At 33.0% G+C, this 22150-nt stretch overlaps 2 protein-coding genes across 2 annotated transcripts in view; both read left to right on the forward strand.

The window, feature by feature from the left end:
• Window positions 1–9550, forward strand: part of LOC134697791 (uncharacterized) — an 82036-nt gene extending 72486 nt beyond the window's left edge. Inside the window, exons 16-24 of the mRNA XM_063560077.1 lie at window positions 395–609; window positions 1398–1570; window positions 2283–2463; window positions 3482–3597; window positions 4668–4753; window positions 5320–5440; window positions 7575–7695; window positions 8710–8838; window positions 9365–9550. Coding sequence (XP_063416147.1) covers window positions 395–609; window positions 1398–1570; window positions 2283–2463; window positions 3482–3597; window positions 4668–4753; window positions 5320–5440; window positions 7575–7695; window positions 8710–8838; window positions 9365–9550 — 1328 coding nt within the window. The remainder of the gene's footprint in view (window positions 1–394; window positions 610–1397; window positions 1571–2282; window positions 2464–3481; window positions 3598–4667; window positions 4754–5319; window positions 5441–7574; window positions 7696–8709; window positions 8839–9364) is intronic.
• Window positions 9551–10093: 543 nt separating this feature from the next.
• The window catches only part of LOC134697792 (uncharacterized), a 64273-nt gene continuing 52216 nt past the window's right edge, over window positions 10094–22150 (forward strand). The window contains exons 1-7 of the mRNA XM_063560078.1: window positions 10094–10108; window positions 10660–10721; window positions 14791–14890; window positions 15856–15940; window positions 17791–17911; window positions 19330–19402; window positions 20413–20547. Coding sequence (XP_063416148.1) covers window positions 10094–10108; window positions 10660–10721; window positions 14791–14890; window positions 15856–15940; window positions 17791–17911; window positions 19330–19402; window positions 20413–20547 — 591 coding nt within the window. The remainder of the gene's footprint in view (window positions 10109–10659; window positions 10722–14790; window positions 14891–15855; window positions 15941–17790; window positions 17912–19329; window positions 19403–20412; window positions 20548–22150) is intronic.

Raw genomic sequence — 22150 nt, forward strand, 5'->3', positions numbered from 1 at the left:
TTATATTCATTACAATGGATACATTCAAGTTCTGAAATAAAATTGAGAATGGAAATGGGGAATATGTCTAAGAGACAACAACCTGACTAACGAGCAAAAAACAGCCTGGGTCTTCAATACAGATAGAAAATTCTGCACTCAGAGGTGGGCTTTAGCTAGCTCCAAAACAAAAATGTGTACTAGTTCAGTGAAAATGGATGTCACACTAAAATCTGAAACAAAAACATATACTGTAGATTCTTTTATTTTCAACGGTATTAATTTTTCGTGGATTGATGAAAACTTGTATATTTGAGGCTATTTGATTTCGTGGTTTTGCCAATCTCTGTATACATTGGCCAATAAAAATATGTTATTTGTTGAACATTTGAATTTAATTGTTTTCATTTTTCAGTTCACAACTCTTTTGGTTGCAAACATCTTTGGAAGAAGGTTGACAGTATGTTCAATCAGTCTGTTTGTTCCATGTGTAACAGATGCTGTGGGCTAGGCAGGAAGTGTAAATACAATGGCATTATGGGAGATAATTTTAGAGAGTGTCTGTGTAAAACTTCTCTACCAGGATGTGTGGATTGTGGGATTTGTACAGATTGTGCTGCTGACTTATGGGTAAATTTTGCATTAAGAAAAACAACTAACCATGAATTTCATGTATAAAACACCTTATGTAAAAATCCTGGGTTTTGATTGGTTGATAGCCAGTGTATTTTTCACCAATTTACTGTTATCAAATAAATATCGCTCATTTTTTAACGCCACCAGGGTATTTGCAAAAATTATATGTCTTTTATACTCTCTGCAGTGATATTTGCCCCAAAATACTCTATCTGACTGGACACTTGTAATGTCAGGATCATCAATGCGATTTTAAAACATTAACATTCGATGTAATTAAACAAATATAGCATGTTCTTGAAGGTATTTGCGAAAAATACCAGTCTTGAGAATGAATTTCCCTTGCCTTATGGCTTGAGAAATTTAACATTCTCTCGACTGGAATTTTTCGCAAATATCCCTTCTTAACATGATATATCTGTTTAATAGAGCAGAACAATTTATTAATTTAGAATCTTCACTGATAATGATAGTTGTAAATTATGTATGGCATAAGATATTTCTCTTAAAGGCAAAATTTAAAAAAATCTTAAGAGATTTCCACTGAATTCTACAGTGTTGGCACTTAGAACAATTTTAATGCTGAAAATTCTTGAAAACTGGCAAAATGATGATTTGACAGCTAGTGTTGACCTTTAGAGACCAGAATAAATTAATGCCTTATGAATATTCAACATGATAAAGTAAATACCTTAAGTATGCATGTTTGTTCTGATATAAAAATAGCTAATATATTGCTAAAAAAAATCATAAATTAATATTGTTGAAATTGTATTTTCTAGGAACTTAGAAGTTATCTACGACCACAGGTTTATTGCAACAATAAAAGAGTTGTGTCAAGTCCGTCCACGTATATGGAAAGTGTATTAAACAAGGTTCCACTAGATCCTTTAGCTTACAATGAAGTAGAGCTGGTTTATAACACAGAAGGGAAGAAGGGTTTATTACTCAGAGAGTAAGTTCTGTATCATGCATGACAGTGCCTTAATAAGGACAGAAAATATTCATTTGAATTTATTTTTTTCTATTGAACAGTCAATTGGAGGCACATAGGCCAATCTAGTCTAAATAATTATGACGCCTTGGAAGGCTATTTTAAATTTTGGCTCTGAATCCTTCCTGTCCATGTAAGGCGTCAAACAAACAAAAAATATAATAGCCTTTCAAGATGTCATAATTATTTTGACTGAAGACAATCAGACATTATTAATGGGATTTTAAATTAAATAAGATTTATTTGTACAAACTCATTTTTCAAGCATACCAAGTATATCATATATTTTTTAGAAGTTCTAATTCATTTCCAAAATTTCATATACATCCTCAGAGTTGATCTTTACATGACTGTTTTCTAAGTTAGAATGTGTATTATACAAATTACATAAACACAGAAAAATTCATATGCATCTTATTCAGTATCTGATTAAAGTGACTTCAAAAGTGATAATCTAAATCCAGCAATTATTGTGTGCATTTATTATTGTGATTTTGTCATTTAAAACTAAAATGAGATTTATATTTTTGTGAAATTGAAAAAAATCCTGTTTAATTCACAAACAAAAATTCAAAATATGAGTTTAAATTGTTGCAATAATAACCCTGTCACATTTTTAGTGATAATTAAAAAAATCGCAATAATTTCTGATTGCACAGTATTTCTATTTTAGCGCAGAAGATGGTGCTATTGTAAGTGTTTTCCCAGGGAAGGCAACTGCTTTGTCATCAGCTGATATTGTGTCTACTAGCAAAATTGTTGAGAAGTTTAAGACTTTGATAAAGGAAGTGGAAGACCCGTTATATGATTGTAAACATGGTGACTGTGTTAAAATCAGAATATCAGATCCGGGTGTAAGTACAAATTTTGAATCATGAGGGACGTTGAGGTCATAAAACTTTTGAGCAGGATTTTCGTACTCAGATTCAGAAATCAAACAATAAAATACTAATGATTTTGTATTTCGAGAAAACACAGGTGGTTACTCTCAGCAAGAACAAATAAACTTGTCAAAGTTATCTCCCCTATATCAAATGACTACCTTAGTTTGCCTAGGTGGCCAATTGCACCTAGTTCATATTGCTATTTAATCTCTTAATTTTTACTGGATTTATCTTTTTCCTGACCTGTTGATAACTTTTATTTATTCAACATGTGGTTCTATTGATCTCAGTTTTTCATTGGTCAAAATTAAATTATGGCATCAAATTTTTTTGCTCTCTCTGAAATTGCTATTGTGACGTCTTAGATAAAAGCAATCATTCATGATGACATCATGTAGAAAGAACAACATCTTTTTGCAGTTCGTACAAATAGAAGGATTAAAATTATCTGCATACTGTCTTAAATTAAAATCATTTGAGAAACAGATTCCACCAATAAACAGTGGCTGATCCAGTAATTTTCATAAGTGGGGGCCCACCGACTGACCTTAGAGGGGGCCTGCTTCAGTCACGCTTCAGTGATTTCCTATATAAGCAACCAAATTTTTTCCCAAAAAGGAGGCCCCCCCCCCCCTAAATTCGCCTCTGATAAATCTCATGCAATACGATACTTATCCACTCTTGACAGTTAAAAACATTCATGTAAAATTTTACTGTCTCTCGTAGAAAAATGTTGTATTACACTTGATGCAGTGGTAGAATCTACGTTTATAGCTTCGAAAAGATAAATCTACTCCAGTACAAATTGAAATGTGTAAGTTTAAATTTATTAATAACTCTTTACTTCCTCTCATACTGCCCTGCATTACGTTTTGTCTACTTATGTCAATAAACTTGAACATGAATTAAAGTATTCAAGTGAATTTTCATGCTGAATTTTTCTAATGAAATAAGATGTTCTTGACTTTATAACAAACTTCTATTTTAGAGAATAATTGGTAAAGGTGGTGAACTGGACATGACAGCTATTAAAGAGTCCAAAGTTGTTTATCAGCCAATCATAAGCCGAGATCTTAAAACCAGCCATGAAACTGGACTGTTATGGTAAAATATGTCGTCTTTTATTTTTATTTCAATTGATATTTTATAGTGTGTCTTTCTATAATAGTGATGTTACACTATTGTTTCACAAAAGGGAGTAGGTTTGGTACCATTAAAACATTTAATCCTGCTGCAATTATTTACACCTGTCCTACTTCAGGAATCTGATGTTCAGTAGTTGTAGTTTGTTTATGTGGTTGATAAGTGTTTCTTGTTTCTCGTTTTTTATATAGATTAGACTGTTGGTTTTCCTAGGCCTGTTTGAATGGTTTTACACTAGTAATTTTTTGGGGCCCTTTATGGCTTGCTGTTCGTTGTGAGCCAAGGCTCAGTGTTGAAGAATGTACTTTGATCTATAATGGTTAACTTTTATATATTGTGACTTGGATGGAGAGTTGTCTTTTTGTCACTCATACCACATCTTTCTATATCTATGAACAAAGAAAACATAACTTTTTACATATTTGTTCATTAAGCAGTACTAAGTTTTTTTTAGATACAATGATGTTTTTAATTTCTTTTAAGGAATAGGTGAATTATATTCATTTTACATTGTATCTATACTTCTAAAGGAAGAGACAGATTTCATTGAGCCGCAACTTCTCTGAATCCATACAAAGTTGAAAATTTTGTGACATGATATATAAATGGTGTGCAACTAGAGAATATTGCCCATTTTTGTTTCAACAGTTCAGGGTTTGACATTTGCGTTCTTATCCAGCTGCACTCAGCGAAGCATTTCATTTTGCTTACCATTCATCTGCCTGTCCCATTTTGTTTTCACACTCTTACTTAGTTTGCCTCAAGTAAATTTCGTGAAACTCATACATAATGCTAAGTACTGCAACACCCAAAACCTGTTTCAATTTGGATAGTGAGTCATTTACAATCATAGAGATATGCCTTTTTTTAACTGGGAAAACTTGAGCAGTGGCATTTGCATTTACATCCTCATAGACATTCCTCTTTTATTTTTTTAGCATTTATTGTTATTGTTTTTTATATTTTACCTTTAACATTTAGTTGCTGTACCCTTTGAACATTTTTGTGTAATTTATATCTTTTTATTACAGCTATGAACCAAGATCCACTTCATCACCAGTTGCACAGTTTATTGGAGTAGAATGCTTCTCAGAAAACATCAAAAAGTTTAGTTATAGTGAGTATTGATATTGATTTGATATTTGTTATATAGTTTATTTCCTATCGAAGGTTGGTGGTTTTTTCCAGGTACTTTGGCTTCCTCCACCAATAAAAACTGGCCGTCACAAAATAGCCAAAATGCTGTGCTTAAAAGTGGCGTTAAAACATCAAAAATCAAATCAAGTGTTATATAGTTTACAATATGACAATATCTTGATTACCATTGAGATTGTTTAGCCATGTACCTTCAGTCATGGTTCATTGACTTTGAATATTCCCAAATCTTGCACGTTAAAGTGTTGCTATTTCAATTTGCATTATGGAAATTACCAAAAAGCAAGACATATCTCTGTGATAACAGTTTGTAATGAAGTTGAAGTCCTATCAACTTGAAACTTAGTACACATCTTTCTTATGATATAATCTTTCTAATTTTAATGCAAAATCATAGTTTTTATCCCAATTTAACAGTCCACTGAACATAGAAAATGATAGAGCAATTGGTGCATCAGCTAGTGTATACTATGGACATATTCTTGTGGATTTTAATGGTATCATACTAATTTGAATATTTTATTTCAGAAATAATTCATGAAGGTAAAAGTAGGTTCATTGGTATAGGAGTTGCTCCCAGGGATTATGCTCCCAACAGAATGCCAGGATGGAACCCAACTTCGTATGGATACCATGCTGACGATGGAGGGTAAACATTTATTGTATGGGTGTCAATCAAAAGAGGGGGGAAAGATACCAGAGGGACAGTCAAACTCATGAATCAAAAATAAACTGACAACACCATGGCTGAACAGGAAAAAGACAAACAGACAAATAAAAGTACACAAGAAGCAACATAGAAAACTATAGACTGAGCAACACAAACCCCACCAAAAACTGGGGTGATCTCAGGTGCCTCCGAAGGGTAAGCAGATCCCTCACCACATGTGGCACCCTTCGTGTTGCTTATGTTATCACAAACCCTGTAAATAGTCTAATTTGAAAAGTCATATTCATGAAAAGAGAAGGGGATTGTAGTTACAACATAAGAAACAAAACAGATATCATCTGTGAAAAGGTTATTCCATAACGTTCAACCAAATCGTGATGACGTCCATAAAATTTAAGAGGGAAGTAGTTTCCTTGAAAGGTCAAGATATAGGTCATAATTAATGCATTTGATGACACCTGATTTAAACTAAACTAAATGATTTTTAAACCTCTTCTCACTAAATGGTTGGCATACTGCAATCCCTTTGTCAGTTTATCCCTTTGTAAGTATGTTAATTAATATCATGCCCCAAGTCTAAAAGTGATGAATAAGTAGCATTTGTCTGGTCACACCATTCTTCAGTTTATCCTTTCATCCCTTAAATCTATCCATAAATTTTTCATTACTCTTTTCGCATGTACTTCATAATAAGAATATTGATTCCTATATTCTTGTAGAAACTGAAAAAAAAATATTGGCCTTTGTTAGTCTTGTAGGAATTTTGTGCCTCACCTACAATAGTAGTGGGACATTATGTTTTCTGGTCTGCAGGTCCTTTCGTTTGTTTGTTTGTCTGTCTGTTTGTCCGTCTGTCCATCCATCCCTCTGTTCGTCTGTCCGTTCGTCCCACTTCAGGTTAAAGTTTTTAGTCATGGTAGTTTTTGATGAAGTTAAAGTCCAATCAACTTAAACTTAGTATTCATGTTTCCTATGATATGATCTTTCTAATTTAAATCCAATTTAGAGTTTTAACCCCAATTTCACAGTCCATTAAACATAGAAAATGATAGTGTGAGTGGGGCATCACTGAACTAGTAAACATTTTGTTTAGTGGGCCGGTTGAGGGAATTTCTAGCTGTGTTGAGGCCCCATTGGGGGCCTTTAGCTGTTTTGTACTGTTTGGTCCGGTTGTTGTCTTCTTGACACATTCCCTTTTTCCATTCTCAATTTTGATATGTAAACTTTTGTTATATATATGGAATGGTAGATTGTGGAATACCGCAAGATTTATAATATGAAATCTTATAGCAAACCCTATTGAACCTTTCTATAGATTCACCTGCAAGTTACCTGTCCATTTAAACTTTTGGCTGTTCTATTGTCCCATCTAACAAATACAACAGGTATTGTTCTCTGTATAGTTTATTCAGTCAGACCTTTAAATTTCTTCTAAGAGAAATATATCACTCATTGATTAATCTACCTCAGTAGAAAATTTATCTGCTAAATTGATAGAAATTACATGTTTCACATAAAAAAAAAAATGCCTGTGATTTCGTGTTTATTAAACATTTATAATATTTTTTTCAATATGTTCAAAATGAATAATAACTTAATCATAAACAGTTTGGTTTTAAAATAAAAAGTATTGTTCGTATGAAAATTTGCATTTTTTAGTTTTTGTTTAGTTATAGAATACTTTTAAGAAGGCCTTAATATGTAAACATCAACATTTTTAGTTTTTTTTTTATCAATTTGTTTTTGGAAATAGGAATAATGTTAATTTTTTTTAGGAATCAACTTTTATTAATGTTTGAATCAGTGTTTACATTCAACAGATTGAAAATATAATACATTCAAACTCATATACAGTTTTTTATAAATAGTACACATGTTATTTCCATCTAATTTAGCAGATAAATATATTACTCAGGTAAATTAATCAATGAGTGATATATTTCTCTTAGAAGAAATTTAAAGGTCCTGGTGAATAAACTATACAGAGAACAATACCTGTTGTATTTGTTAGATGGGACAATAGAACTTACAAAAGTTTAAATGGACAGGTAACTTGCAGGTGAATCTATAGAAAGGTTCAATAGGGTTCGCTATAAATATTATTTGTTTACAGAGTCTATACAGGGAAGAGTTCGTCCAGTACAAAGTTTGCCAGGTGTTACAAAGGTGACATAATGTCTGTGTATTGTGACACTGAAGCCAAAGATATCAAATTTTACAAGAATGATAAAATGGTAACTTTCATTTTCTGCTTGCTTGTTAGAACACACGCAACACAATTCTTTCTTACATACCGGCCAACTGACACTATTTGCATGGGATTTGCCCCATGGAGGCTCCCAAAATTGAAATTTTTAATGAGCAATTATGTCCACAATTTAAAAAAACCAAATAATTTTACAATGAATTGAGGCTTATAAAAGTATGAAGAACCAACAACAACATTGCACTGTATTTGAAGATCCCCTTCAAGGTTTTTTAGGAGTATGGCAGCCATCTTGCACGCAAAACCCTCATGGGCATTTTGAAAACTTGGCAGACCTGTATGTTTTTAGTATATGTTGCATTGAATATTTTGCATGAACAATTTTCTTTTCTAAAACAATATAACATGATATGATAATTTATGGAAGGATACTAAAGACACTTCAGTATTTAGAGTCAAAGTTGAACCTATTTCTGATAGCAATTGAGATATTTTACCGTTCAGGAGTTATGGTTCTTGAAAAATTGAAAAATGGCATTTCCAGTCGTGTCCGTGCATTTACGCATGAACTGTACATTCAAAGCTTCTCAAATTTTAATATGTTGTTACTGATGACAAAATGGAGGTCAAGTTCAATAATGACGAATTTGACTTTCACCGTTCATCAGTTATGGTTCTTGTGATATTGGCAGGATACAAATAAATGTTAATAAATCTTGTTTGCTGTCGTTGTGACAGCCTCTTGTAATAATATAAATCTCTTAAATATGATGCTGTCAAATTTCACAACTTAACATTTCAGTTTAATTATTTTAGACTTTTATTTAAAGTTTGTGAACCTAAATCACAGGCTTTGATCCCCTTTGTATTTCATTAGATCCTTAATGTCAACTTATCAGAATGGGAGCACATAAAGGATTTAATTTCAATAACTACTCAATGCGTTTTTTTTATTTAGAAACTTTCAGTGGTTATCATAAAATTTATCAGTTCCAGAAATTAGATATTTTCAACTTAAAATGTGTAAACTTATTTTCTATAGATATACAAAGTACCAGAAGAGATGATCACTGTACCACCACATGGATTTCACCCCATTGTGTCCCTCCATTCAGCAGGAGAATGTGTAAAATTATTGGAGAAAGAACCTTGGACCCTTCGATCCAATCGTGTAAGTGCCCTAAAGTTCCAAAGTGTGATGACATCAAAATTCTGTTAAAAGGTTGACCAACCAATTCAGCTAAAAATATTGAATAGTTATGGATCTCGAGATGTTTAATTTAAAAAAAATGGTGGGAAAAAGTTGACTCAGACTTTTACCTTATATTTGCATTGGTATATTATTTGGTTCTCAAATCAAAAAAATATTAATCAAGTCTTATAGGAAAAGAAAAATGGCTGTTATTGGGCAAAAAACAAGGGAGTCCGAAAGATCTGACAAAAATTCCTAAACCTTGCCTAAGTACATGCATGAGTTTCAGTTTGGTAAATTTTGTAAGATCGATAGTTTTTGATGAGATTTAAGTTGACCTGATCAGTTGCAAGTTTGGGGACCACATACTTCATGGCAGGGACTAGCCTGTCAATGCTAAGGCTGTAAGTTCCAATACCACATCTGCCAGGTGCACTCCATCCACTCTAATCTTAATTGACAAGGATTGTTAGTTTTCCTACCAAAGGTTTATGGTTCTCTCCAGACACTCCAGCTTCCTCCACCAATACAACTGAGGGCCAAAAAATTGCACAATAATGCTGAACATGTTGTTAAAGATTTATCAATCCATGTAGAGTTAAAGACATTTAAAATATATGATTCTGTTATCTCAAGTCAGCATATTTCTCTAAGACAGTTAGTGACAGATGCATGGTCAGACATGTTTTAAAAACAGGTTATACAGAAAGGCTTCATGCCTGATAAGTTTAAGGTGGTACCCAACACTTTAACTGAAACTAATTTGGCTCGTTTAATTTTCATAAAATTTGTCAAATTATTTACTTTGACCCTTTAACAAAAATATAAAAATTTTGAAAATTTTGAACCAACCGTTTTGTCAGAAAAATTACACTGGTTATATAGCAGTTTGACAAACACCAATTCTGATCATTGAGAAGCTTAATATTCCTTTTACAACACAACGTTATTTAAAAGTTTAGCTGACTTTACAGAGTTATCTCCCTGTAGTGTTAGGTACCACCTTAAAGACATTTAAAATATATGATTCTGTTATCTCAAGTCAGCATATTTCTCTAAGACAGTTTGTGACAGATGCATGGTCAGACATGTTTTAAAAACAGGTTATACAGAAAGGCTTCATGCCTGATAAGTTTAATGCAAATTCTAATTATTATATCAGTGCTGAACAGATATTAATTTACAATTTTTGTATTACAAGGTCTTGAGGAATAATTTTTATGAAAGGATAAAAATGGTTCTTGAGGATGTTTGCTGCTCAGTTTCAAAATAAATAACTTTTCATAAAACTAGTATGTTTTGATAGGAAAAAAATTGAGGAATCAAAATAGCAAAAAAAATATAGGGGTCAATGTGCTTGTTTTCGAGATATTAGCCATTGGAATTTTGGCAGGATATTGTTCTCTCTTGATTTTTCATAGCGTTATCATTGACCAGTTAAAGTTCCCAAATACTATTAAAAAATAAATAAAATTTTATAAGACTTTTACAAATGACTTATAATTATACATGTAAAAGATTTATAAAATGAAAAATGGGGGTTCATGGGGAATTTGTTTTAAGGCATTTAAATAGATAAAACCAGAGGATTCTGAAAATCTGACAAAAAGTCCAAAACATGACAAGCAGACATCCTTAAAATCCATGAAATCTCAAAATTGATATTGTAAATCAAGCAATTTATTTTTTGCCACTTATGCGGGTAGAAATTTCTCATTTACATCACATGTAAGAAAGGCTATATTGGCAAAAAAAAGCATTTTTATTTATTCTCATTTTCGTGTCATACTTCTATTTTAGACTTTCACTAATTCATGGAAATGGAGTTATGATGCATACAAGTATGGAAACATGTGGATAAGGTAAAATAGCTTTCTCTCAGACAAATTTATGCAGTTTATTATGTTGTCCAATCACTTGATATTTTTGATAATTGATTTACTATGGGTAGTGTTTGATGATTTTCCCCTTATTTTTAGCTCACCTGGCCCAAAGGGCCAAGTGAGCTTTTCTCACCACTTGGCGTCATCGTCGTCGTTAACTTTTTACATTTTGAACTTCTTCCAGAGAACCACTAAATGGAATGAAACCAAACATGGTAATGTTCCTTATGAGGTGCTGACCAAGTGTTGTTACTTTGTAGCCGATCCATCATCCAAGATGGCAGCCAGCGGGGGACTTAGTTAAACATAGGACCCTATGGGAAATACATACAAATGACTTCTTTTAGAGAACCACTAAATGGAATGAAATCAAACATGGCATGAATGTTCCTTATGAGGTGCTGACCAAGTGTTGTTACTTTGTAGCTGATCCTTCATCCAAGATGGTCACCAGCAGGGGACTTAGTTTAACATAGGACCCTATAGGAAATGCATACAAATGACTTCTTTTAGAGAACCACTAAATGGAATGAAACCAAACATGGCATGAATGTTCCTTATGAGGTGCTGACCAAGTGTTGTTACTTTGTAGCGGATCCATCGTCCAAGATGGCCGCCAGGGTGGGACTTAATTTAACATAGGACCCTATGAGAAATGCATACAAATGACTTCTTTTAGAGAACCACTGAATGGAATGAAACCAATCATGGCATGAATGTTCCTTATGAGGTGCTGACCAAGTGTTGTTACTTTGTAGCCGATCCATCATCCAAGATGGCAGCCAGCGGGGGACTTAGTTAAACATAGGACCCTATGGGAAATACATACAAATGACTTCTTTTAGAGAACCACTAAATGGAATGAAACCAAACATGGCATGAATGTTCCTTATGAGGTGCTGACCAAGTGTTGTTACTTTGTAGCGGATCCATCGTCCAAGATGGCCGCCAGGGTGGGACTTAATTTAACATAGGACCCTATGAGAAATGCATACAAATGACTTCTTTTAGAGAACCACTGAATGGAATGAAACCAAACATGGCATGAATGTTCCTTATGAGGTGCTGACCAAGTGTTGTTACTTTGTAGCCGATCCATCATCCAAGATGGCAGCCAGCGGGGGACTTAGTTAAACATAGGACCCTATGGGAAATACATACAAATGACTTCTTTTAGAGAACCACTAAATGGAATGAAACCAAACATGGCATGAATGTTCCTTATGAGGTGCTGACCAAGTGTTGTTACTTTGTAGCTGATCCTTCATCCAAGATGGTCACCAGCAGGGGACTTAGTTTAACATAGGACCCTATAGGAAATGCATACAAATGACTTCTTTTAGAGAACCACTAAATGGAATGAAACCAAACATGGCATGAATGTTCCTTATAAGGTGCTGACCAAGTGTTGTTACTTTGTAGCCGATCCATCATCCAAGATGGCCGCCAGCGGCCGACGTGGTTTAACATAGGACCCTATGGGAAATGCATACAAATGACTTCTTTTAGAGAATCACTGAATGGAATGAAACCACACATGGCATAAATGTTCCTTATGAAGTGCTGACCAAGTGTTGTTACTTTGTAGCCGATCCATCATCCAAGATGGTCACCAGCAGGGGACTTAGTTTAACATAGGACCTTATAGGAAATGCATACAAATGACTTCTTTTAGAGAACCACTAAATGGAATGAAACCAAACATGGCATGAATGTTCCTTATGAGGTGCTGACCAAGTGTTGTTACTTTGTAGCTGATCCTTCATCCAAGATGGTCACCAGCAGGGGACTTAGTTTAACATAGGACCCTATAGGAAATGCATACAAATGACTTCTTTTAGAGAACCACTAAATGGAATGAAACCAAACATGGCATGAATGTTCCTTATGAGGTGCTGACCAAGTGTTGTTACTTTGTAGTGGATCCATCGTCCAAGATGGCCGCCAGGGTGGGACTTAATTTAACATAGGACCCTATGAGAAATGCATACAAATGACTTCTTTTAGAGAACCACTGAATGGAATGAAACCAAACATGGCATGAATGTTCCTTATGAGGTGCTGACCAAGTGTTGTTACTTTGTAGCCGATCCATCATCCAAGATGGCAGCCAGCGGGGGACTTAGTTAAACATAGGACCCTATGGGAAATACATACAAATGACTTCTTTTAGAGAACCACTAAATGGAATGAAACCAAACATGGCATGAATGTTCCTTATGAGGTGCTGACCAAGTGTTGTTACTTTGTAGCTGATCCTTCATCCAAGATGGTCACCAGCAGGGGACTTAGTTTAACATAGGACCCTATAGGAAATGCATACAAATGACTTCTTTTAGAGAACCACTAAATGGAATGAAACCAAACATGGCATGAATGTTTCTTATGAGGTGCTGACCAAGTGTTGTTACTTTGTAGCCGATCCATCATCCAAGATGGCCACCAGCGGCCCACGTGGTTTAACATAGGACCCTATGGGAAATGCATACAAATGACTTCTTTTAGAGAATCACTGAATGGAATGAAACCATACATGGCATAAATGTTCCTTATGAAGTGCTGACCAAGTGTTGTTACTTTGTAGCCGATCCATCATCCAAGATGGTCACCAGCAGGGGACTTAGTTTAACATAGGACCTTATAGGAAATGCATACAAATGACTTCTTTTAGAGAACCACTAAATGGAATGAAACCAAACATGGCATGAATGTTCCTTATGAGGTGCTGACCAAGTGTTGTTACTTTGTAGCCGATCCATCATCCAAGATGGCCGCCAGTGGGGGACTTAGTTTAACATAGGACCCTATGGGAAATGCATACAAATGACTTCTTTTAGAGAACCACTGAATGGAATGAAACCAAACATGGCATGAATGTTTCTTATGAGGTGCTGACCAAGTGTTGTTACTTTGTAGCGGATCCATCGTCCAAGATGGCCGCCAGGGTGGGACTTAATTTAACATAGGACCCTATGAGAAATGCATACAAAAGACTTCTTTTAGAGAACCACTGAATGGAATGAAACCAAACATGGCATGAATGTTCCTTATGAGGTGCTGACCAAGTGTTGTTACTTTGTAGCCGATCCAACATCCAAGATGGCCGCCAGTGTTTTTTTTTTAATGAAATCAAACAAAGCCTGAATGTTCCTTTCCTTATGAGGTTGTGTTGTTACTTTAAGCCAAATTTTATATTTTTTTGTATGATTTCAAAAACTCAAGTAGAATCAGGTGAGCGATACAGGCTCTTGAGAGCCTCTAGTTTTTATTCCTGAGATTCAAAAGAAATTTACTTGTCCTATCTAAAACAGATAGATTATAAATATTGAAATATGTTTTTTCATGTACTGGTATATCTGTTTTCATAGATTTCTTGAAGGTATATGAATTGTTTTTATAAAAGATAAAATGGAACCATTAGTGAAAGGTCAATGAAATTAGGGATGCAGATGTAAAAGCATTGGCATATCTGCTGTAACATAGATCATTATTTGGCTTATTCTCTCAGTCAGGGTCTATTGACATTGAATATATTGCATAGTTTACATTATACAGTTAGTGATTACCGGTAGGTTAGTTTAAGGGAGTTTGCTTGTCAGTTTCAAAGTAATTCACTTTTCAAAACACTAGTTTATATAGATAGGGGATTAATAAAGGAATCCAAAGAGCTAAATATATATACAGGTCACCGTGCTTGTTTTCGAGATATAAGCCATTGAAATTTCGGTGGGAAAATATTCTCTCTTGTTTTCATAGCTTTATCATTGACAAGTTGAATTTCTCAAAAACTGTTAAAAAGTAATTAATAAATTTTATAAGACTTTTACAGATGGCTTATCATTATACATGTAAAAGATTTACAAAAAGAAAAATGAGGATCACCGGGCAAATTTTTTCTAGGCATTCAAATTGATAAAATTAGAGGATTTCCAAAAATCTGACAAAAAATCTAAAACATGACAAGCCAGCTTCCTTGAAGGGAAGCACTGCTGAAGAGTGATACACAGCTCAGAGTCAACAGTTTAATTTCTTTTCTGTTTTCATGTAGTCCAAGAAAGAATTTGTTAATGACACCGAAAGATAAAACAGATTTTCTGACCGGATGGGTAATACTACATAATCCTACCAAAGGACTTATAGGATATCAGGTAATTAAAACTATTTCACAATCTAAAAAAAGGATATCAGGTAATTAAAACTATTTCACAATCTAAAAATAGGATATCAGGTAATTAAAACTATTTCACAGTCTAAAAATAGGATATCAGGTAATTAAAACTATTTCACAATCTAAAACGGTAGTTTCCTTATCATATCTTGATTACACCTATAAAATTGAAAACGATTGGTGTGAGTGACCTAAAAAAAAAAAGGATTGATATTTTTGTGCATAGGACATAAGATTAACTTCAATTTAACCCCTTAGCTTGAGATGGATAACACAAGAATTTTATATGTAAAATTATTTAAAGGTCAACATTGAAAGTGAAACAAAGGTAAATCGTTTGATTGACTGATTCGATTTACAAAAAACTATTCTTATAAGGTAAAAACGATGATAAATATTTGTTTTTTTCTATAATATAAAATCAAATAGACCTAGAAATAATTCACAACGCGAGTTTGCCTAATTTATTTATATCTATATTTATTTTGTATTATCGCTAATACACATGTATGGTCATCCGATGATTTTAGAGGTCAACTAGATAGTAAATTAGATGGCGTCTAGACTATAATACACACAAAACGAAGCTACGTATTTGCATGCCCATGCCCTGTTAATTGTTTGTTTTAAACTTAAAATAGTTTGGATAAATGTTTTTCATTGTTATAAATCAAGTATGAGAATTTTATTACAAAATCAGTGAACATGAATTTGACAGCTAGTGTCCCTTTAACTTTAATTTGCCTCAACCAAATGTTATGAAACTCATACATAATGCTTATTAACACCAATTTCAGATCAAAATTTGGTGTCACCACTCTCATAGTCCTTTTATAAATTAGTAAAATGGCTCAATTTGCAGTATGTTTACAAGCAGTGGCATCTTGGTCTTCTTTTATTTTTTCAAAGTGTTTTATTTTAACTTGGTTTTTTTTGTCATTCCAGATTAATCCTGGAGTACTTGTAGAAACTACAGAAATTGGATCACTTGGACCAAATGAATCTCTTCCTTTACACATGAAAAGAAATAGTATGTATTGACATGTAGTATTATTATGAGAAAGCTGGTCAAAATGTGTATTTGACCAATACTGATAGAATTGAGAAATGGGGAATGTACCAAAGTGACAACAACCCAACCAAAGAGTAGACAACAGCCGAAGGCCACCAATGGGTCTTCAATGCAGCGAGAAACTCCTGCATCTGGAGGCGTGCTTCAGCTAGCCCCTCAACAAAAATGTTTACCATTTCAGTGATAATGGATGTCATACTTAACTCTGAAATATACACTAGAAACTAAAATTAAAATCATACAAGACTAACAAAGGTTAGTGCCTCCTGACTTGGGACAGGCACAAAAATGATAATGTTCACTTTACCCTTTAATATAAATATTTGACAATAACTCAATATGTTTCTGATATCAATGTATTTTTCATACATTTCTCAGATTTCTGAAAAAAAACAACCTTGGGCCAATGGTAGACAAATATTTTGTTTAAACTGACTATATGTGAAACTGCCCAAGTGCACTTTGTCTTCAATTGAGAATACTGTTTCATATAGTCTATACACAACAGTATTCTAAATATTATTCTGAGTCAATTTTTAGCTCACCTGGCCACCAACTTTTACAAAAATCTTCTCCTTTGAAACTGTTGGGCCAAATTTAACCATACTTGGCCACAATCATCATTAAGGTATCTAGTTTAAAAATGTGTGGTGTGATCCGGCCAATCAACCAAGATGGCTGCCATGGCTAAAAATTGAACATAGGGGTAAAATGTAGATTTGTGGCTTATAACTCTGAAACTAAAGCATTTAGAGCAAAATGGATATGGAGTTGAATTGTTTGTCAAGTCAAGATTTATCTGCCCTGAAATTTTCAGATGAATCGGACAACGAGTTGTTGGGTGGCTCCCCTGAATTGGTAATTTTTAAGGAAATTTTGCCGTTTTTGATTATTATCTTGAATGTTATTATAAACTGTAAATAGCAATAATGTTCAGCAAACTTAGATCTACAAATAAGTCAACATGACCCTAATGGTCAGTTGACCCCTTAAGGAGTTATTGCCCTTTACAGTCAGTTTTTAACAATTTTCATAAATTTTGTAAATTCTTGTAAATTTTAACAAAATATTTTCCTCTGTAACTAATGGGCCAAGTTCATTATAGATAGAGATAATTGTAAGTAGCAAGAATGTTCAGTAATGTAAGATCTACAAACACATCACCATCATCAAAACACAATTTTGTCATTAATCCATCTGTGTCTTTTGTTTAATATGCACTTAAACCAAGTTGAGCAACACATGCTCTTTAGAGCCCCTTGTTATTAAATTACAAGTAGGCTATTTAAAAAACCTATTAGTTTTAGTTTTTCTAGTTTTCGCTACTCTGTCTTCTCACATGAGCATACTATTAATTGACAGGTTGAAATCTAACATTTTAACAACAACTGTGCAACTATCAAGCAGCGTAAGACTTTTCTTGAAATAAGTTATTTTATATCTATTCCAAAATCAAGAATTTTTATTGTCAAAGAACACTTACAGAAAGTATAATAATTCCCTTTGTCTTTATTGATTTTCATTCTCATCTTAAAGATCAATGTCAAATGATACCAGGGTTAATAGTATTAGCCTCTTGTTAATATAGTGGTAATTTGGAAGAAAAAATAAGTTTTTACTGTTACAAACATAAGCATAAATTGACAAAATATTTGATAATAACAGATTTAAGAGCTAGTCACTAAAATATTACATAATAAGTTGTTGAACATTTTTGAATGCATATTTAAAGAAAAATATGCAAGGCTTTTTGTATTATTTATTGACACAATGCATAATCTGTATAACTGCCTTATCTTTTTATCAAGCTCCCGAAGATGAAGAAGTAGTTATTGAATGGATTGCTATAAATAAAATCAAAGAGTACAGTACTGATGATATAAAACAACTATTTACTGAGGCTCATGAAAACAGAAAGTATAGCCACAAGTATGTCACTGCTATTAATTAATCAAATTTACTGATCGATGTGGCAGCAGCTACTTTTTATATGACCACAAAATTTTTTATAAAGTTTTTGGTTCATATATTGGTATTAGGTCATCATTGGCGTCATGGTCATACTCAGAGTCGTCCAAAGACAGATTGTTTCCCGATAATAACTTTAGTATAAGTCAATAGAAATCAACAAGCTTTTAACACAAGGTTTATAACCACTACAGAAAGGTTTGGATTGATTATGGGGGTAATGGTCCTAACAGTTTAGGGATTATGGGCCAAAAAGAGGTCCAAAAAGGCATTTTTCTAGTTTCCAGACAATAACTTATGTTTAAGTGTATGGATCTCTCTGGAATTAAACCATTGAAATGGCTTTTTGGGTTTTGTCTCAAACTATTTAGGAATTAGGGGGAAAACAAGGTTTTTATTGTTTAATGGATAATTAAGACTTTTTTAAAGCAGTGTAAGGGAGGTAATCCAAACATATTGTATATCTCCCTTACACTGCTTTAATTAAAAGATGCATTTAAATGGGTAATTATGGTTTTATGGTTGCATCTCCTATGCAAATTTCAATTGAAATTATGACCATAACTTGAAGGAAAGAAATATTTTTTGGAAAAGGCATGGGGGAGGTGAAAAAAATATTGGAAGGGGGGTTGTGTAAAAAAGTAATTCGAGAGGGGGTATACAAATTTTTTTTCGGGTTGGGGTAAATATGCAACAGCAAAGTGTATTGCATAAAAAAAGGGTGGAATAATTTTTTTCATTCTTGGGAAGGGGCAATAGATGTATTTACACTTGTATGCAAATTTGTCCGCCATTACATAAAATCACACAAGTTCCCGTAAACTTTGACATAACAATTCATAATAATTGATGTCTTATTTAAAAAGAGATTGCTGCTTGACGTCAGAAGGTTATTAAGAGGTGATCTCAGGTCATTCAGAGGCGAAATCAATCTAAATACCAAAAGTGTAAATACGTTTATTGGGAACATCATGGTGTATTACACAAAAGCAAAATTGAGCATATTACCAATTCTAAGTTCTTGGACTACAGTTGATCTGTGTCCAAACCCATCATGTGTCAAATATTTAATTACAATCTAAATTCAAACCTGTAGCAAGCGTGAAAATTTTGTCCATTTTTGCCCCAACGGTTCAGGGTTGGACCTCTGCCGTCTGCGGGCGTATTCAGTAGCTCTTGGCGAAGCGATTTATTTTTTAGCTTATGAAAACAGAAAACAATTGATTCAAGCAGATTACTTTTTATATTTCAACAACCAAATTTTTAACAAATAGAAATGTACATGTTTGTGGATAATTTCGTTAATCTTAGAACTAAGTGATTGAGTCATTAAAAAAGTTAAATATTATTTCAACATGTGGTAATTTGCTTTTGTATAGGTTGATAATGAAAAAAGACGGGAAAGCTTCAACTACAGAAACCTTACCAACATTTAGTGAGACCCAAGATAATGTGAGTAGTGGTGTTTGAAATGCCATTTGACATACTATAAACCAACTTTTTTGTTACAGTTGCGAAAAAAAGAAAAGTAACATTAATTTAGTTAAATGTGGATTTTCCTTATTCAATATCAAGTAAATCGTGAAATTAAATTGCTGCAAAGTGGACTAGACACAAAATAAAGTATCCACAAAAATAAGTTGGTTAATCATATATTAATTGCGTATTAAAAGGAAATTGTACTTAAGCATAATTTCAGCCAGGTAGCTGTGAAAGTAAAGTTCATTATCTATACAAGTTATAATTTAACTAGCTCACTAACCTTCTTTACTTTTAATTTTTATGACCCACCTTGGTCAATATGTTTTCTTTCCAGTCAGGTCATCTGTCTGTAAAAATGTTTGTCCATCTGTCCTGCTTCAGTTTAAAGTTTTTGGTTAAGGTAGTTTTTGATGAAGTTAAAGTCTGATCAAATTGAAACTTGGAACACTTGTTCCCTATGATATGATCTTTCCAATTTAAATGCCAAAATTATAGTTTTTACCCCAATTTCACAGTCCACTGAACATAGAAAATGTTAGTGACACTTCAGTTATAAAGTTTTGGTCAAGGTAGTTTTTGATGAAGTTAAGTCCAATTAACCTAAAACTTAGAACACATGTTTCCTATGATATGATCTTTCTAATTTAATACCTAATTAGAGTATTGACCCCAAATTCTTTGTCCACTAAACATAGAAAATTATAGTGCGAGTGGGGCATCCATGTACTATTGGCACATTCTTGTTTGGTTATCCAACTTTACAGATGAATGACATTGACATTCTAGTTGCAACACATTGAAAACAATTATTATTACATTTATATATAATAGATTAAATTTGTTCATTATGATAATCATTAAATGGAACTATAATAGCAAAAAACATTGGATAATTTGTTTACCTACTTTTGTATTTATTTAGGATGGGTATAAACTTTATGTGATCATGGGATAATTTATTCACTTTTGTATTTATTTAGGATGGGTATAAACTTGACGTGATAAAGAATAATACACTGGTGAACTCATATGTGTTGAAGAAAGGGCGATACTGTATTGAGGTTGCTAAGATAGATGGTTATGATGAATATTTAATGAAGAGACCAAAATGTCCAGTAAGTACAAGATTACTGCCATATTTTACCAATGACAACTTGAAGAAGTTTTCTACTCAGTTTCAAAATAAATAGCTTTCCTTAACACTAGTATGTATTGATAGGGGATTAATTGAGGAATCAAAAAAGCCAAAAAAAATGTAGAGGTCGGTGTGCTTGTTTTGGAAATATGAGCCATTGGAATTTTGGCGGGAAAAAGTTCTCTCTTGATTTTTCATAGCTTTATCAATGCCAAGTTAAAGTTCTCAAAAACTATTAAAAAATAAATAAAATTTTATAAGACTTTTACAAATGGCTCATAATAATACATGTAATAGATTTATAAAAAAAAAATGGGAGTCAATGGGTAAAATTTCTTGAGGCATTCAAATGGATAAAACCGGCTGATTTTGAAAATCTGACAAAATTCAAAAACATGACTAGAGAACATCCTTAAAGTGGTACCCAACACCTTGACTAATATTAATTTGGCAAGTTTAATTTTCATAAAACTTTGACATAAATGTTTCCTTTGATCCTTTGACAAAAATATAAAAATTTCAAAAAATTTGAACCAGCCACTTTATCAGAAAAATTTGATGGGTTATATAGCAGTTTCACAAGCACTTATTTTGATCATTGAGAAGCCCAATATTTCCTTAACATTACAACATAATTAAAATATTAAGCTGATTTTTACAGAGTTATCTCCCTGTAGTGTTAGGTACCACCTTAAAAATTTCCATGTACTACTTCTATGTGTCATTTTCACTTTTCAATTTATTTTATTCTTGCAAACAGTTTATATGATTAAGATTAACAATATGCTGAAAAGCCTGGGAGAAACTGTTGGGTATGAACTATTAGAGACGTGGATATTAGTTGATGATGATAAAACATTCTCTTATGTTCATGCTATTTTCACATTTCCTGAAGGGTGTCAGAAAAATATTTCTAATCTCTAGTGAAAAATTTGTTCTCAGCAAATGATTAGTCGAAATTTTATTGTGACATTAAATTTTCCTTGTTTCTTCTGAATTTTCCTATTGTGAGTTCATGAAAAAAGGCAACCATGCCTGATGACGTCACATAAAAAGTACACAACTTTCTTCAAATATTTGAAAAAGAAAGATAAAATTCATTAGAGAAACAGATTCCACCACTATAACTCGTGTATAATGATATTTCTCCACTCTCGACAGTTAAATTTTAACTATTTAAAAAGCTGGGCAAAGCCTCACGCTTTAAATATTAAAATTTAACTGTCTCTAGTGGAGAAATATCATAACACACTTGTTGCAGTTGTGAGTCTATATTTCATGCAGGAAAATCTGGAGCGCTGTCAATTTGACAGCTTCTTGTTTTGATTCTTTGTTCCGTTGCTCGGAATCTATGGTCTGATGACAAACCTATAAATTGATATTTAAGGTTGTACCCAACACCTGAACTGAAAATAATTTGGCACATTTAATTTTCTTAAAATTTTGACAAAGTATTTTCTTTGACCCTTTGACAAAAATATAAAAATTTCAAAAAATTTGAACCAACCGTTTGATTAGAAAAATTACACTGGTTGTATAGCAGTTTGACAAACACTTATTTTGATCATTGAGAAGCTGTATAT

The sequence above is a fragment of the Mytilus trossulus genome, chromosome 14, assembly GCF_036588685.1.
Source record: "Mytilus trossulus isolate FHL-02 chromosome 14, PNRI_Mtr1.1.1.hap1, whole genome shotgun sequence".
Taxonomy (NCBI): Eukaryota; Metazoa; Mollusca; class Bivalvia; order Mytilida; family Mytilidae; genus Mytilus; species Mytilus trossulus.